At 42.5% G+C, this 16,630-nt stretch overlaps 1 protein-coding gene across 1 annotated transcript; it reads left to right on the forward strand.

Moving 5' to 3' along the window:
- Positions 1-1,841: 1,841 nt before the first annotated feature.
- Positions 1,842-16,211, forward strand: cep152 (centrosomal protein 152). The gene is made up of 27 exons (XM_069708161.1): positions 1,842-2,035; positions 2,923-3,037; positions 4,754-4,860; positions 4,986-5,046; positions 5,154-5,474; positions 6,171-6,321; positions 6,858-6,998; positions 7,435-7,574; positions 7,913-8,113; positions 8,213-8,360; positions 8,495-8,586; positions 8,694-8,857; positions 9,007-9,208; positions 9,491-9,595; positions 9,683-9,813; positions 9,937-10,065; positions 10,152-10,437; positions 10,533-10,793; positions 11,148-11,279; positions 11,381-12,034; positions 12,408-12,483; positions 12,586-12,753; positions 12,858-12,942; positions 13,603-13,682; positions 13,889-14,045; positions 14,133-14,236; positions 14,324-16,211. Exons 2-27 carry the CDS (start codon positions 2,951-2,953, stop codon positions 15,115-15,117), a joined length of 4,977 nt encoding a protein of 1,658 aa, XP_069564262.1. The 5' UTR covers positions 1,842-2,035; positions 2,923-2,950; the 3' UTR covers positions 15,118-16,211.
- The last annotated feature ends 419 nt before the right edge of the window (positions 16,212-16,630 follow it).

Consider the following 16,630-nt stretch of genomic DNA (forward strand, 5'->3'; position numbering starts at 1 on the left):
AATGGAAGAAGTTTGGGACAACCAGAACTCTTCCTAGACCTGGCCGTCCAGCCAAACTGAGCAATCGTGGGAGAAGAGCCTTGGTGAGAGAGGTAAAGAAGAACCCAAAGATCACTGTGGCTGAGCTCCAGAGATGCAGTAGGGAGATGGGAGAAAGTTCCACAAAGTCAACTATCACTGCAGCCCTCCACCAGTCGGGGCTTTATGGCAGAGTGGCCCGACGGAAGCCTCTCCTCAGTGCAAGACATATGAAAGCCTGCATAGAGTTTGCCAAAAAACACATGAAGGACTCCCAGACTATGAGAAATAAGATTCTCTGGTCTGATGAGACCAAGATTGAACTTTTTGGCGTTAATTCTAAGCGGTATGTGTGGAGAAAACCAGGCACTGCTCATCACCTGCCCAATACAATCCCAACAGTGAAACATGGTGGTGGCAGCATCATGCTATGGGGGTGTTTTTCAGCTGCAGGGACAGGACGACTGGTTGCAATTGAAGGAAAGATGAATGCGGCCAAGTACAGCGATATCCTGGAAGAAAACCTCTTCCAGAGTGCTCTGGACCTCAGACTGGGCCGAAGGTTCACCTTCCAACAAGACAATGACCCTAAGCACACAGCTAAAATAACAAAGGAGTGGCTTCGGAACAACTCTGTGACCATTCTTGACTGGCCCAGCCAGAGCCCTGACCTAAACCCAATTGAGCATCTCTGGAGAGACCTGAAAATGGCTGTCCACCAACGTTCACCATCCAACCTGACGGAACTGGAGAGGATCTGCAAGGAAGAATGGCAGAGGATCCCCAAATCCAGGTGTGAAAAGCTTGTTGCATCATTCCCAAGAAGACTCATGGCTGTACTAGCTCAAAAGGGTGCTTCTACTCAATACTGAGCAAAGGGTCTGAATACTTATGACCATGTGATATTTCAGTTTTTCTTTTTTAATAAATTTGCACAAATTTCTACATTTGTTTTTTTTTCTGTCAAGATGGGGTGCTTAGTGTACATTAATGAGAAATAAAATGAACTTTTTTGATTTTAGCAAATGGCTGCAATGAAACAAAGAGTGAAACATTTAAAGGGGTCTGAATACTTTCCGTACCCACTGTACCAGAATTTATTTTTTCCAGAAATCTTAGGTTTTCCTGGTGTTCATTAGTTTTTTCCAAGACAAATGGAGAAAACGGCTGCGTACCCTGTGTTTGAGAGGAAAACCAAAAAACAATGTCATAGATGTCCCTCTCAAAGACCATATATAAGCCTATATCTATGGTCCCTTATACCAGACACGACTTTTTTTTGGTAATGTTTATGCACTTCTCTTATCTGATCTTTAAAGAAGTAGTCTTAGTTTTTTTTAATGTTCGATTAAAACTATAATTTACACCTCTGGACATGTTCTTTGACGCTTGATCGTCTCTGCGCCATCTCAGGTTTGGATCAAGAAAACATGATGACGACATTACCCAAAATTCAGCGCGCGCTGTTGCTATGGATACAAATGTAGCTCGCTTCTGACTTCCGGGGCTGGCAACGAGAGCAATGTTTTTGAAATAGCTTTCCTCATGCTGGTTATGTTACAGGGGAGCGGATTTCTAAACGGATATATATACATGTCGGGTAAATAACATCCGTCACGGCGGTGTACGACACCGGGCTACAGGCAGGGTTTGAAGGTATTTTGCCACTTAGATCCGCAGCGATTTGGCGCTGCTAATGCGCGCGAGTTTTCAAAGGTGGCTAGCTCCGTTAAATGGACGTCAACTGGCGTTAAAACTCTTTTATTGTCCTTTTATTGTCTGATCAAACGTATTTGGACGTCTTTTTTTTTTTTTTTAAAGCATGGCCGTCCTACTTGGTGTGGTTATCGCGAATTAGCTCGTTTCCTGCTGCTTTGTAACGTAAACAACAACAACAACAACAACGTAGTTAGCAGCTGGAGCTAATGTGCGTCGACGTTACTCCAATAAAAACAAATAAATAAATAAAAACAAAGCGACTCAACACGGGAATCTTCTGTCCTGTTTCCACCAGCAGGTAAGAGACACGCATGTGTGACAGCTCGTTATCAGGAGGGAGGCGGAGAAAGTTTACACAACTTACTGTTCGCTACGTCCAGTGATGGGAGAAGTAGTCAGGTACTGAGTAAAAGTACTAATACCACACTGTGGAAGTACTTCACTGCAAGTACAAGTCCTACATTCAAAACTTTGATTAAGTAAAAGTATGTAAGTATCATCGGGGGGAAATGTACTTAAATGTGCAAGTAAATACGTCCTGTAAGGGTTTTTACTTTTATATATGATGTTTTTTGGATTAGTTATTTAAAGTTGTGCCTGTTTTAACTACTTCATGCCCTGTTTGTTCGTTTAGTCTGTAGCAATGCATCATATTCTGTAAGATCATTATAAGTTTGTCATTTCTGTTCTGTAAAAAAAAACACATATTTCTAAAAAAAAAAAAAAAAAAAAAAAAGTCAACAAGCTCAGAAAAACAATGCACTTTTCCAGCCGATCAAAGTGGGTTTTGAAATACTTAATTGAGCTTAAAAAAAAAAAAAGCTGGAGAATTTTCTCAAACCATTAAGGAACTTTGAATCATTCAGTTTATCAGAAAAAGCTAAATTCAAAATCACCAAATTTGGAGAGACGTGGTTTTCACAGAACATAAAGGGTACGAAAAGCTGTTATTAAAAGTAACTAGTAACTAAGGCGATCAGACAAATGTAGTGGAGTGAAAAGTATAACAATTTGATATGAGTGTAAATACTCAAGTAAAGTACAAATACCTCAACATATTTAAATACAATACTTGAGTAAATGTACTTGGTTACATTCCACCACCGTCAACGTCAAACGTAACAAATACTACTCCTGGGTGTTTGTAAAACGTCCCTCATTATGTTTGTTGCACCTATTTCCTAGGGCTCCCCGCACCGGTAGGCTGTGCATCATGTCGATTGATTTTGACAGCGCTGCTCTTGAAACGCAGCACGATGAAGAGGAATACGACCAAGAGGACTACGCAAGAGAGCAAGAGGTGCAGCACATGCAGCTACTGCATTGTAACATTGTCGGGATAACATTTGTTTCACCGTTTGTCTTCAGTTCTTGGGATGTGTTGTGTGCCCTTGTGACTTTGTTAAAGGTATTCTGGTGGCCTGAGGTTTTGTTCTTAATCGTGAATATTGTCAAACATCCATTAACGAACACGTCAGATGATAAAAGCACATCAAAATTACAAAAAGATAACCTGTGCTATGTTCACTTCTCAAGGCATTACTTGTCTCGACCTGTATTACGTACTGTCACCATTACTGACTGATTATGTATGTGAGGTTTGATATCTACCAAATTGCATTGACTCCTTTAGAGGACCTTAAATCCGGTCAGGTTCTTGATTGAGTCCCGAGTCTTGTCTGGGGAAGCTGTGAGGTGTGCATTGTTTGAATTTCACAACCACCACCAGCTTCACAGCCACACATGCATGTTGTGTTATTACTCACGCCTACAATCAGTTGTGCCTTGAGCCTGAGCTATTATTGGCTCAAGGAAGAGGCCTCCTTCCAGGTGCGTCACTGAAACTGGCTCTGCCCTGTGGTTTCCCTACTTTCTCTCTATTTAGGTTACTTTGCTTCTGCACTGGACCCCAATTTAGTCTACTAAGAATGAGGAGTTGCTGAACATCTTCCCAGCGGGCTGCTGCTTGTATTCTTAGCAGAATGGGACTCGGGATATTTATCCTCAAGTTGATTTTTTTTTCTTTGGTGTAGCCTATTTATCATGGACAAGCTGGTCAAGTGGAAAATGTTTGTCACCAGTAATTGGAATGTTTCTGCTCCAGTTAACCTTGCTATATGTTTTGTTGAAACAATAGAGGTCTTTGGGAACAAAACACGGAAATACCACAGGGAGCCGACAGCATGCCGGGCACGTTTTGGATGCCTCACACAGAAGGTCTCTTCTCTGCAGACAGATTGAGCTAGGAGGTTATCATGCGGCTTCACGGCTGAAGCAGAAGTGCCTCTTGACTCTTTGTTAAATGTGTAATTGGGATAATATGGGTCCTTCGGTTGGGGACACGGTGGAGGATTTGAGGAATATTCAGCGGTCCTTGTGGGAAGTAAGTCCAGCTGGCTCTGCTTGTTCCATCTCACAGGGCTGGTTGTAAAGCACCTCTGGTCAGTCTGTTATTGACACGGAGGAGAATTTGCCATGTTGTGTCGTTAATAGTTAACATGTTGTTGTTTTTTTATCAAGAAGTTATTGTTTGTCATTGTCAAATAGAACTTAATTTAAACAAGAATTATTACCTTCATCAATGATTAATGTAAAGGTAGAATCTTTACTTTTGAGAAGCCTGAACCAGACAATGTTTGGAATTGTTGTTAGTTAAAGGAATAAATCAGCCATTTTTTAAATTTAAGCTTAAAAATGTCAAATAAAAAAGGATTATGAACTTTCTTTTATCAGAAATATTGATCCATATTCCTCTCAAAACATGAGAATTATTGTTCAACCTTTTTTAAAAAAAAATGTTTTGGGATGAATTTCAATGTATTGGCTGTTTCTCAAAACCGATGTTTTAGATTACTTTTGCTCTAAACTCTACAAATGCACCCTCTGATGCTTTTGCTGCCTCCCGGGCTGGCAGTGATTGCTTTTCTGTGTTGTGTGTTTTTTCTATCTGTGTTACTTTATAACTCGGTTGCGGAGCAACCTTGGTGACTCATTTCCATGTGCTATTTTTCTTCAGCTGCACAAACTGCTCACAGACCTGCCTGATGACATGCTGGAGGACAGCAGAGACTCCTCCCCAGAGCTGGAGTGCTCTACCTGCAGCAATAAAAAATCTGGCAGCAGGTAACGCATGTTTCTGTTGACATGAGCAATTTCAGATTTAGAGAGCTCTGGGTGTGGTTTGAGACAAGCAGATACACCACGACGGCACTGTAGTATAATCATGTGTTTTTGCCCTTTCTACTCAGCCCACAGTCCAAGTGGACTCAGAAGTGGTCTGATCATCCAAAGCCAACCTCTCATGCACAGGTAGAGTGTTAGTTTGTGTTCCTAATAGGTTTTTGCTCTCTGAACTTCTGAAGGTAAAAAAAAAACAACAACAAAAAAACACTCTTTCTGTTAATGTCTCTCTTAAGAACTATGAAGTTGACTATGATCAAGGCTCTCAAGATGAGTACGCTTATGAGGATGGAGCTGTTCATACTAATGGACATCGGAGTCACCCTCAAAGTCAACCTCAGCCTCACACATGGAACCAGGATCATCCGTTCACACAGGGAGAGTATACATGCACGAGCATGGGCACAGAAAAGTCTACAGAGACCAGTGATTTGTCCACTGAGTTTGAGGCGAACTCGTTCCCACAAGGCACCAATAACCATGTGGAATATAATGGAGAGGGAGGATACAGGGACATGCAAAGCAATGGGGACCATAACACCAGAAGCCATTTTCAGGTGAGTTGACTGTTTCATCGGCACAAAGCACCAAAATAGAGGTTTCTGTTTCTGGTCTGAGGAGCTTTTTCAGGAATAGAGATTTCAGATCATTTGATGGTGAGTTGAAGTCATTGCTGTCCTGACACAATCTCTCGTCCAGCTGCTGTAAACTATTATGCCCCATAATAATTTGAATACAAAATTATAACATTGCTTTATTACCCTTAAAAATCTAAAGTTTTACCTTTTATATTTGAACATTTGACATGAAACACTCTTACCTTCCCTGTGTACGCAATTCATACAATACTGGCCTTTTTTAAAAATGTTATGTAATTCTGATGGCGAGCACCTAACATTGCAGCTCAGCTCCATTAGTGTGTGAGTGTGTGTGTGTGTGTGTGTGTGTGTGTGTGTGTGTGTGTGTGTGTGTGTGTGTGTGTGTGTGTGTGTGTTGAGACCACTAAGGTGATAGCTATATATATATATATATATATATATGCGCAGGCCATTTACATCTTGCTATCTGGCAGGCCATATTTTATGCAGTTTTATAGTGTGTGTCAGAAAGACCGACAGGTAGGTTTACTCCAAACTAGCAGGAGAAAGAAAAGATGTTTAGATTTTAAGCAGGTTTATTGTTGTGGTGTTGAACACAATAACATTTTACTTCAGATATATTGTTTTTGTGTTTTTGATCTTCACAATTTAAAGTCTGCAGCGGGAGACAGAGGTGTAAATCAGTACAAGGCCAGCTACAATCCTCACCATCCTGCCCATCAGCCAAAGATGTTCAACTCTCAGGCCGTTCAGCAAGAAGGTCAATTTGACAATCTGCAAAGAGAGTTCCTGGACTCAACACAACGTGAGTCTTACAGTATTAGTGCAGAACAACCATGAGATGTGAATCACAACGCTACGATGTCTTAAAAGTGGTGTTATTACATTTTAGAAAATCTTTAAATCTGTGCAAGTGAATGATCTAAATTTGATCTATGTTATTGTTTACAACAGTTCCCGCAAAAGGGTCATTGAGTAATACAGTAATATAGTTTCTTCAGATCATGAAAGTATTAGTTTGTCATTTGAGGTTAATCACCTGAGCTCCTGCACAGTATTGTGCTGGTAAACACTGGACTGAGTATTTTGTTTCTAAAATGCATTGTTGATTACATTTTTTTCTAATAATTAGCTTTACATTTGTGGAAGATTATCCCTATTATGTGTCTGTGCCATAAAGAGATCTAATCAGCCATGCTAAAGAAATTTGACTTGCTATTGGTAAGAAGCTTTAATAACTGACCTTTGGGAGATTTTACTGTCCATCCAGGATGTTAAAATATTAAATGAAGGGTAAGTGACTCGTGTGTTGAATAAAAAAAAAATATGTATCTGTTTCAGAAAATGCTGACAAGGAGCAGCTTGCTCAGCTGCAGATTTTGAACAAAGCTCAACAGAGGCAAATTGAAGACTTGGAGCGAAAACTGGAGGACTCGCGGCGTAATATGAGATACCTTGAGCATCAGTTTGCTATTGTTAAAGGTAAGTTTCACCCATTTTTTACCTACAAAATGAGGGGTGTCTCACTTTCTTGCAGTACTATGCAAAGTTATGTGGTTATAATAATTTTGTCTCCGTTTTAAGTGTTAAAATTGAATGCATTTCAAAACCAGAATGGAAATTGTAGAAATTAGGCAAATCAGAGTAGGAGTCTCTTTAAGAGTAGTGTTTCACCTTTGACACTTGATATTATATATTGCATGTTTTGGCCAGTGCACCGTTAAGAGCCCAAGGGATGGTTGTCTGTCAGTCTATTTTGAAATATTACTAGAGAAGGAAATGAAATGGAATGAATCTTCTCTCAGTTATATATCTGCCCTCTTGTGGCTGTTAAGAGTGCTGGCATTGTGTGCTCCTGTTTTCTTGCTGGATGTGCTGCTCATGGATAAATAATGCCACTTTTCAAAATTGTCAATAGATGAAAAGGATGGCCTCGCAGTAAGTTTAAAAGAATCAAGCCGATTGATTGAAGAGGTCAAGGAGAGAGAGGTCCAAATGCAAAACAAGCTGAAGGCAATGGAGCAGCAAGTGCAGATCCTCAATGAGAGAGACCAAGAGGTAATTTCTCTTCTGACACGCACCGCTGTTTTCCTTGTATCCTGTTCATTATTTCAAGCTAAATACAAGACGGTCTGCAATGCATCAGAGATTTTTAATCAATGAACAATTATTTTTTAGAGAAATAATCTCAGTAAACAGTTACACTGTGCCAACATGCATTAAATGCATTCAAAAGCAGTGTCAGCTTTACAGAATCTGATATGAAATAATGAATTAAGCAATTCTGCTTCTGTCACTCATTGAAACATGCTTTATGGCCTCATTGAAAACCTTTGATATGTATGCTTACTTTTTGTTTTTTTTAGTGTAGTCAGTAGTTTTATATTTGTTTGCAGAACACGAAGAAGCAGCAGGTGGCAGATGCTGCGGTGGACTGCATGAAGCAGCAGATGTTGGAGCTTTGTCGCTCGGACACCCTGTCCAGAGCACGGGGGCAGCATGACAGAGACCTCCGTGTCATAAAGGAGCAGCATGAGGCTGCACTGTTAGCCTTGCAGCAGAAGATAGACTCCACCTCGCAGGCTTTGGATGAGCAGGTGGGTAGTTGTACTTATTTAAGTTATCAACAAGCTATTCACGACAGTCCAAGTCCCCCGCAGACTTAGTCAGCTCCTGTGTTGCTCTGCTGCTTCCAGACTGATGTTGATCAGAGGTTACGAGAACATGCGAAGCTGTTGGAGCGCCAGAGAGAAGAAGAGCAACTGGAGAGAGCCCGAGTTGTCAACGGCCTCACTCAGCGTCTGGAGGAGAGTCAACAACAATGTGCCAAGCTGCTGCAGACAAGTGAGTGAAGGACACCACACTCTTGTCTTTTATTTTGAAATCACAGCACGGTATTAAGCAGCCTTTATGCACGTGTTAGCACTTATTCTTACTTTGCTCACATCCAAATGACTTTTATCTGTCATCTTTTTCAGATTCCGTGCAAGAGATGAGTCAACTGCAAATCAAACTACTGCAGGCTCAATCAGCTAAGACACTGAGTGAAAGCATGAACAAAGCGTTACAGGTTTGTTCTATGATTTGTTTTCTGCTCCACTATAAGACCGCTCTGAAAATGTTATTACTGAAGAAAAAACTGCTCAAACTTTTCATCTTTTTATTTTGATCCTAAAGGAGGACATGGCTGATCTGAAGGAGCAGATCACTCTGTATGAATCTGCTGTGAAACACGGTGTTGTTGCCTTCGACCAAAACACCGACTGGGAGCAGCAGCTGTCTGAATCCTGTGTCGAACTAGGATTAAAGAAAACAAACAGGAAAAATGGCACGCTTCATAGGTAACAGGGATTCTGAGTCTGCATCCTTTTCCCTTTGTGGCATGAAGTGTTGGTATAAACTGTGAAACTTTGTCAACTGGCAATATTTAGAATTTTAATATCACCACTGTAATAACCACCAGAGTTACATTTTCCTGTTGCTCTGTCAGTATTGCTCTGACTCACCTGTCAGACTCCAAGCTGCCCAAAGATGAAGCTTTAAAGCTGCTGCGAGTGGAGATGCAACGCTGTCTGGGCAGTTTGAAGGGGAAGCGGCAGAAGATCGGTCAGCTGCAGGAGGAGCTCCACCACTGTCAGGCTCGAGTGAACGAGCTGCAGACCGAGTTGAACGAAGCCCAGCTCAGCTCTTCGGTGAGGACTCCCCCTGATGGCTATTAAGCAGATTTTTTTCATTTAATTTCTTGTTGATAGAAACACAATAAGGGGGGGGGGGAATGCAAACGGTTCAGCTGAGATAACACATCTGTCAGAAGGATCTGAAAGGAATAAAATATAATATTTTTACGAGTTTTTTCAACGTATTATTCAGATGTGTTGTTTAAATAACGAATAAAGAAGTAGAACATAAGAGATTAAATGGTTCTGATACAGACAGTGATACTAGAAAACTGCATCTCTCCTGCATGTCCACAGGCCAGAGAGACCAGCCAGATGAAACTTCTGGACACAACTGAACACTCTCAGAAAGAGTTGATGAGACTACAGGAAGACAAACATCAGCTGCAGGAACAAGTGGAGGTTGGTTGTAGTTTATCGTGGAATTAGTCATGGCCTTTGTTTTGTAGACTAAATTGTTATCAAACTGTTATTCTCTCAAAATTTTAGCGGTTAGAAAAGAAGAATTTGGAGCTGAAACAGAGCGAGGAAAAGGTGAAGTTGGCCAACTCTGAGCTGTGCACCAAAATGAGGGAGATGATCCAGGAGCTGGACCAAGAAAAGCAGGAATCTGCTCAGAGGTAAGACACAGTGATATAGATATATCATATAGATATGGATATAGACTGCATTCAGCGTTTCTCTACCTCATTTTGAGTTGGGTGTACTTATACATGTGGTTTTATTTGTTTTGTTTTTTTCAGATCTGAACGGATTCATCAGCAGTACAGGGACGACGTAGTGACACGGGTCAGAACAGAGCTCATGGTAGAACACGATACTCAGGTTGAACAGCTGACAGCACAGCATCAGCAGCAGGTTCAGCAGCTACAGTAAGTCTTCTGCACCTGACGCTGACAGTTTCAGTCATCTGGAAACCTTTTCAGCTCATTTACACTTCTTTTGACTTCCTTCATAGAACCCAGCTGTCTGAAGCCAATGACAAGATGCTGGCCGTGCAAGAATGTTACATATCTGTCTGCAAGGAGAAGGACTTGCTTGAAGTAAGAACACACAACAGAGAGAAGGGGGAGGAGAGTGGCACAGCTCTGGACAAGCTGAGAACTGAGCTTGAGGCTCAGCATGAGGCCTCCGTTATGCAGCTCAAATCTCTCTGGTCCAAAGAGAAGGAGACTGAGATCCAGCAGCAGGTGAATTCACATGTAGCCTCAGCCAAAGCCACAGGGAAGGAGGAACTGCAAAAGGTGTGAGCTCTCAAAATAACTTTCCAGCTCCCTCATGTGGCTCATGGAGTTTTCATGCCAGAATTGAATGGTTTTTTTTTTCTACTTCTTTGCAGATGGAGAAGACTTGGGTCCAGAAGCTGGAGGAGGCCAGAAGAGAGAAACACAGAGAGACTGCTGAGGTGACCTGTCAGACAGATGAGACTGAGGCCAGCAGTCCAACGATTACTGCTGAGGAGCTGGACTCCAGGCTTGGTGCCCAGAAACAGCAGCTTCAACTGGAAGCTGACAGACTCCGACGCAAGGCTGTGGAGGACGCCAGGAAACAAGCTCAAAGAGAATTACAAAACAAACACCTGGAGGACATGGCCAAGCAGGTCAGTGGGTTTTTTACAATACTCATACCAGTCAGCAAATGAGCTTTACTGGAGCGACGGGGCCAGACCCAGAAACCCGAATGTCTGTCGCTGACTGAGTGATGAAGCTACGCCACTGGTCAGCCAAATGCTGCGTCACTGAGGTTTCTAATTAAAAGTCCTCGATCATTTCCGACATGGTTCCATATATATTAGGTTTGGTTGATTCTTGTTTATGACTGCACCACTTGGAATGCTATTTATTTACATTGTTTAGATTTGTTTTCTCCCCGCACCCTTTCACAGCTCAATGATGATCCTTCGACATCATCGCACCATTATTTGAAATGGAACATTAATATGTCGGTGTTTCAGGTGGAAGGGGCGGTAACCAGGGCATATAACCGCTGGATTGATGATCTGACCTCATTACCAGAGTACCAAGCCTCTCTCCGAACAGAGAGGGAGAGATGGGAAGAACAACAACAAACACGTATAGAGCAACGGGTTAGAGACATGCTTTATCTTTACGATTTAAGAAGCGTCACTGCTGTCAAGTGGATTTTCTTTTCTGATTATGTATCTTTTTTTTTTTTTTTATGTTTCAGGTGTCTCAGGCTCTGACGGAGGCAGAGGAGCTACGGCACGAGGAGCACAAGACCCACCTGGAGGAGCGCAGCTCTGGAGCACAGCGGCTGGAGGAGCTTCAAGAGGAGCTGGCAGCTCTCCACAGCCAGCTGGAGCAGGTGAACAGAGAGCAGTCCGCCCTGTTGAAGGCCGAGCTGGCCGGAGCCAGAGCAGCGTGGAACAGAGACAAACAGCAGGAGATCTCCATCATCCAGGTCCGCGACGAACAACTGTACCAGACCAAACTGCACGAGCAGTGCAAAAAGCTGGAGCAGACCGTGCAGCAAGTCAGAGAGGACGCGGACGTCCAGAACAAGAAGCTGCTGCTGCACATGGAGGCAAAGCTTCAGCAGACTGTGAAGGCCCGAGAGGAGGAGTGGCGATGCCAGCATGCGGAGAAGAAGCTGACCCAGAGACAGCAGATGAGACGCGAGTTCCTCGCAGAGCTTCAGGCTGGACTGGCCGAGGTCCAGGCACAATTTATGAAGGATCCCAGAACGGATCAGCAGGGGACAGGAGACACCGGGAGGACCAGCGGGGACACATCAGAGGCCACGATAACACACATCATCCAAACTTCATGCAGAGACATAGTCAACAGAGCAGTAACCCAGACTAAGAAGGAGTGGAAGAAAGTGAGTTGTTGTTAGATTATCTCTTGTCTGAAGATGAAATCAGCAATTTTATCTGTGAAATTTAGGAGAACTGCTCAACGATTCATTTATTGAGTGCTAGAGTGGCAAGAGAGACAAAAGCTGTATAAACCACTTCCAGGGGCAGGACAAACAGCAACATAAACAAAAGGAAAAGAAGCCAACAATTATTCATTATTAAGAACTAAGGAGCTTGCAAATTCCAGTGTGCGGACAGCCTCTCGTTTCTGTTATCACAAGTACCGCCATCATTAAATGCTTCAATGTGCGTTTTTCTTAGATTGCGTATTTTATGTGGAGCTACGTTGAATTGCTTTTTTTTTGTTCCTAAAAGGTTTCATTTATGCTCTTACAGATTAGTGAAGAGAGGCTGAGCCGCGTGCTGGAAGAAACACAAGAACACCACGAGAGAGAAATCAACAACATGCAAAGTATGAAACGTCTCTTCACTGAGCAATGCGTTGCGAATACTCTTTATTTAAATCAGTATGGCACATTTTATGGAGGTGAAATGATTATTCCACTATCTGCAGGCTCTTTGTCCCAGAGGAAGGAGCGGCCTCATTGCAGGAAGGAGTGCACCGAGACGTTCGGTAAGCTGCAGAAGAAGAACCAGGAGCTCCAGAGACATTTAGAGAAAGCCTGCCGTCAACTCCAGCACAACATTCGAGAGCACAAAACTGCCACGCAGCGTCTCAGAGGTGGATTTATTTATTGATTTTGAACACGTTTCCCTAAATATCATAGATTTACTCAGCTTGACACTTTTATCTGTGTTGATGGGAATCGCCACCGTTTGTTGTAGATGAGCATGAAAGCAGCTTACAGAAGGCAAAGGAGGAACATCTGCAGCAGTTACAGGAAGTGAAGAAAGCCAAAGAATCCTCAGGGTTTGTGGTTTTTTGTTTTTGTTTGTTTGTTTGTTGTTTCTTATCGTTTAGTTTTTAGTCCAATAAAATGAAACGACGTCATTGTTACTCTGTTGCATTGCTGCATGTAAAATATGAATTGTGTAATTGAGAAACTTAACTAATAAATGAACTGAACCACCTTTTATATGGGGAGACGTTCCCGTTAGGTCTGGCTGATAATATTGCGATATTTGTCGGTATATCTCGATATTTAGAAATATCCTCTAAAGCACTTCAGAAATGCTTAATTTAACCCTTTAATGTAATAAAATCACACCGGTATAATGACTAGTCGTCCCTGCAACCTATGTCTGCATTCAAATGTTCTTGTTTATATTCATTAGTGGTTTCTATTGGAACAATTTTAAACTTGCTTGCAAAAATACCAAAAAAATAGATTTCAGTAGGTGGTGGGGGGGGGGGGCGATCAATACCAATGCAGCTCGTCTGTACCAATACTTATTGATACTCTTATTGTTGGTACAAAAAAAAAAAAATGTAATGATCCGGTCAGATCTTAGTTTGACAAACATTTGGTTTTTCCAAAACCTGACTTAAGTGATTGTAGTTTTCATACTGAAAAACAGTATTTGTATTAATTCATCTCAACCACAACTAATTAATTGTTCTCGGTTACAGAAGTTCTGATCATCAAAGTCTTCAGCAAGGCCTGGAGGAGATGAAGCAGCAGTACCTGATGACTGTAGAAAAGATCAGAGGTTGGTGCTAGAGGGATTGTTGAAAGAGTCCACGCCGTATAGCACTGTGTGTGATGTCCTATGCCAAACTGTGTTTGTCCTCTTATGAATCTGAATCGGATTTATTTTAATTCTGAGAATCAAACCTCACCATGTTGCTTCTTCCTCCCGTGTTCCTGGTAAATAAAACGGCTTGTGTGTGTTTTTTTTTTCTTTCTTGATGTCAGGCGACATGTTGCGTTACCTCCAGGACAGCCGGGAGCGAGCAGCACAGATGATCTGCGTGGAGGTGCAGAGGGAGAGGCAGAACACTGCCAGAACGATGCGGCACTATTATCTGACCTGTCTGCAGGAGTTACTGCAGGACGGAGGAAAGCCTACAGGGCAAGAGGCCATAATTGTCCTCAACTTGTTTGCTTGCTTCATCATTGCTCCTCGGGCTAATTGTATTGATCTTCTTGTCCTCTGCAGTGCAGAAAAGAAAATAATGAATGCTGCAAGCAAGCTGGCGGCCATGGCTAAAGTGCTGGAGACGCCGATCAAAAGTAAATCTGGAAAGAACTCCAGTTTGCCGGGTGAGTCCTGTTGTACGGAACTGCTTTCCCGCCGAGGTTTCCTCAATATCAAAGTGGTTTGCATCTGTGTTTTTTTTGCATTGGCAGGTTGTTCGACGGCTGTGTCCTCCGCTGGCTGCCCTCCAGGCAGAAACGCAGGTTTCAGTGAGAACCTGTCAACCTTAACCGAGCTCCCTGACGTCAGGCCAGAAGAGAGATCCCACAGGGAAAAGGCTTCTGCTGACTCGGAGCAGAAAGCAGCCGCTGCAGTGAGGACTAAACTTTTGAGCCACCGGGACATCCCTGCATCCGGGGATGAGGAGGCCTCAGTGGCCGCGGGGACGAAGCCCCACGCCGCTCACACAAACCTCCCCTCTTACGAATCCTCTCATCAGATGGCTCCTCCGACCCATGTGGATTTCCTCAGTGCGTCCGTGAGGAGTCAAAGCAGGGAGCTGTACCTGCAGGGAGGTTACGTCGGCAAAGCAGACGCCCGCCTGGAGTCAGAGCGACAGGGCAAACCTTTCCTCATCCAGGAGGCTCCTGTCCGAGAAGAGAGACCGAGCGACTGGAGCATGACCAGCGGTGACTCGGACACGGGTTTCCGAGCCCCCAGGCTCTCCTACTTAGGCCGGAAAGTAGAACCGGTGAAGCCTTTTTCTGTGTCTGGTGCGTCAGGAAGCTACGTAGGAGAGTTTTGCAGCCTCACCCCGGCCGTTTCCGACCTGACGATCTACAATGAGATTACCAAGAAGACCCCTCACACGAACACGCGCAGGGAGCCCACGCCCGGCTCTGAATGTGAGGAGCGGCAGGGAGTTTGTTCCAGGCCTCTGTTCTCTGAGCTGAGACAGCGCCAACAGGACAGCGGCTTTGACAGCCCGTTCTACCAACAGAAATGACGAAGGAAGGGCCGACGCGAGGACACGAGCTGGGAACTGATTTATTTCAGTGAGCCTGTCAAATAGTGCCTTTAATGCAGTGTATGACGTTTACATGATGTAGAACCGTTGCCTTCGTAGTTGCTGGCAGTGTGTTTGTATTTAGTGTTATTGTTAAGGAGATAGTCTGATATTTTGGAAATACACTTATCTGCTTTCTTGGGGTGAGTTAGATGAGATTTGATCCCAGAAGTATTGACCTTCTCGTGTCGCACTCGAGAAGAACCCACTCTGTTATGACCCGTCCCATCAGGAACAACACTCACTTCAACAGCAACAGCGTTGCATTGACTCGCCTGCTAGTTTGGAGTAAACCTACCTGTCTGAAAACCTTATATTTTGATAACCGTGATCTTATTCTCATCCCAAACTGAAGCATAAAGCCAAAGTAAAAACACCCTCAGAGTACTTAGAGCGCTCAGATTTTAAAGTCGGCTCACCGTCGCTCGAAATAAACGGCCTCGAATAAAGTGTTTAGTTAAAGACCTCTTTGAGTGTTTCTTTTGCATCTGTGAGAATTATTTTCAGGTGGAAAGTCGTCGTTCTTCTTCCAGGTAAAGTCTGGTCGTCCCCCTCGGTGATCAGTATGAGTTTGGATTTCAATGTGGTTTTTTTTTGTTGTCTTTTTTATATTTTAAAATGTTTTATATCAAGTTAATAAGGTATGCTGTGGAAAGATTATAAATGACTTTCTATGTATTCCTTGAAATAGTTTTAATAAATGTTATTACAAACTGAAAAGGAAAATTTGATTTGTCATAAGAGCAGAGTTTCGCCAGCAAAACCTGCTGTTCCTCACATGAAGACTACTCTAGAAAAGGAGAATATTGCAGAGATGCTACTTAGTCATGTCTAATGTCAGAAATACAGTCCTGTCTCCTTCAGTTTAATATTAAATTGAGGATTATTTTTGGGAACATCGGATGAAAAATCATGTAAGCATCAGTGAAGTAAATTGTCAGAAATGTAATTGATTAATTGTCCTTTTTTTCATGCCCTAAATGCCAAAAATCTATGATTCCAACTCCAGTGGGAAATTTTGCTTTAAAAAATAAAATAAAAAATCTTATATTTTAAACACGCACACATTTAGACAAAAGCTGTGTCTAAAGCTTATAATGTTTCAGATGTCTACAAGTTCCACGAAAGACAACGGACTAACTAAATTGGGCCTGAAGACACACAATTATTTTATATTTCACAAAACTAAACAAGTAAATATTAAGTATATAAAGTCAATGAAATGAATACAAACTTTCGTGATATTTTCTTCTTTTCTGCACCACGAATCAACTCATGACCGCTCAAGATTTATCTTGGAGTCCTGTGAGAGGGCCCGGACCCCAACGTTGGAAACCACTGGGCTAAACTACTGAGCAGTTCAGCTCAAAAGTAAAATGCTGCTTACATGTTCAGTAATAATAATAATAATAATCACTAAATAGTGTGATGTTTCCTGTCACCGGAGCTGTTC

The sequence above is a fragment of the Brachyistius frenatus genome, unplaced genomic scaffold (assembly GCF_029030835.1).
Source record: "Brachyistius frenatus isolate BFR_SWC_R1_liver_20210118 unplaced genomic scaffold, ASM2903083v1 Contig_74, whole genome shotgun sequence".
Classification (NCBI taxonomy): domain Eukaryota; kingdom Metazoa; phylum Chordata; class Actinopteri; family Embiotocidae; genus Brachyistius; species Brachyistius frenatus.

What these genes read in the sequence shown, in the direction of transcription:
- cep152 (XM_069708161.1), top strand. Translation starts at nt 2,951, where the DNA reads ATGTCGATTGATTTTGACAGCGCTGCTCTTGAAACGCAGCACGATGAA. An exon ending in TCAGTTTGCTATTGTTAAAG is followed by an intron (nt 6,999 to 7,434) that starts GTAAGTTTCACC and finishes AATTGTCAATAG; the next exon opens with ATGAAAAGGATGGCCTCGCA. An exon ending in CAGCAGGTTCAGCAGCTACA is followed by an intron (nt 10,066 to 10,151) that starts GTAAGTCTTCTG and finishes CTTCCTTCATAG; the next exon opens with AACCCAGCTGTCTGAAGCCA.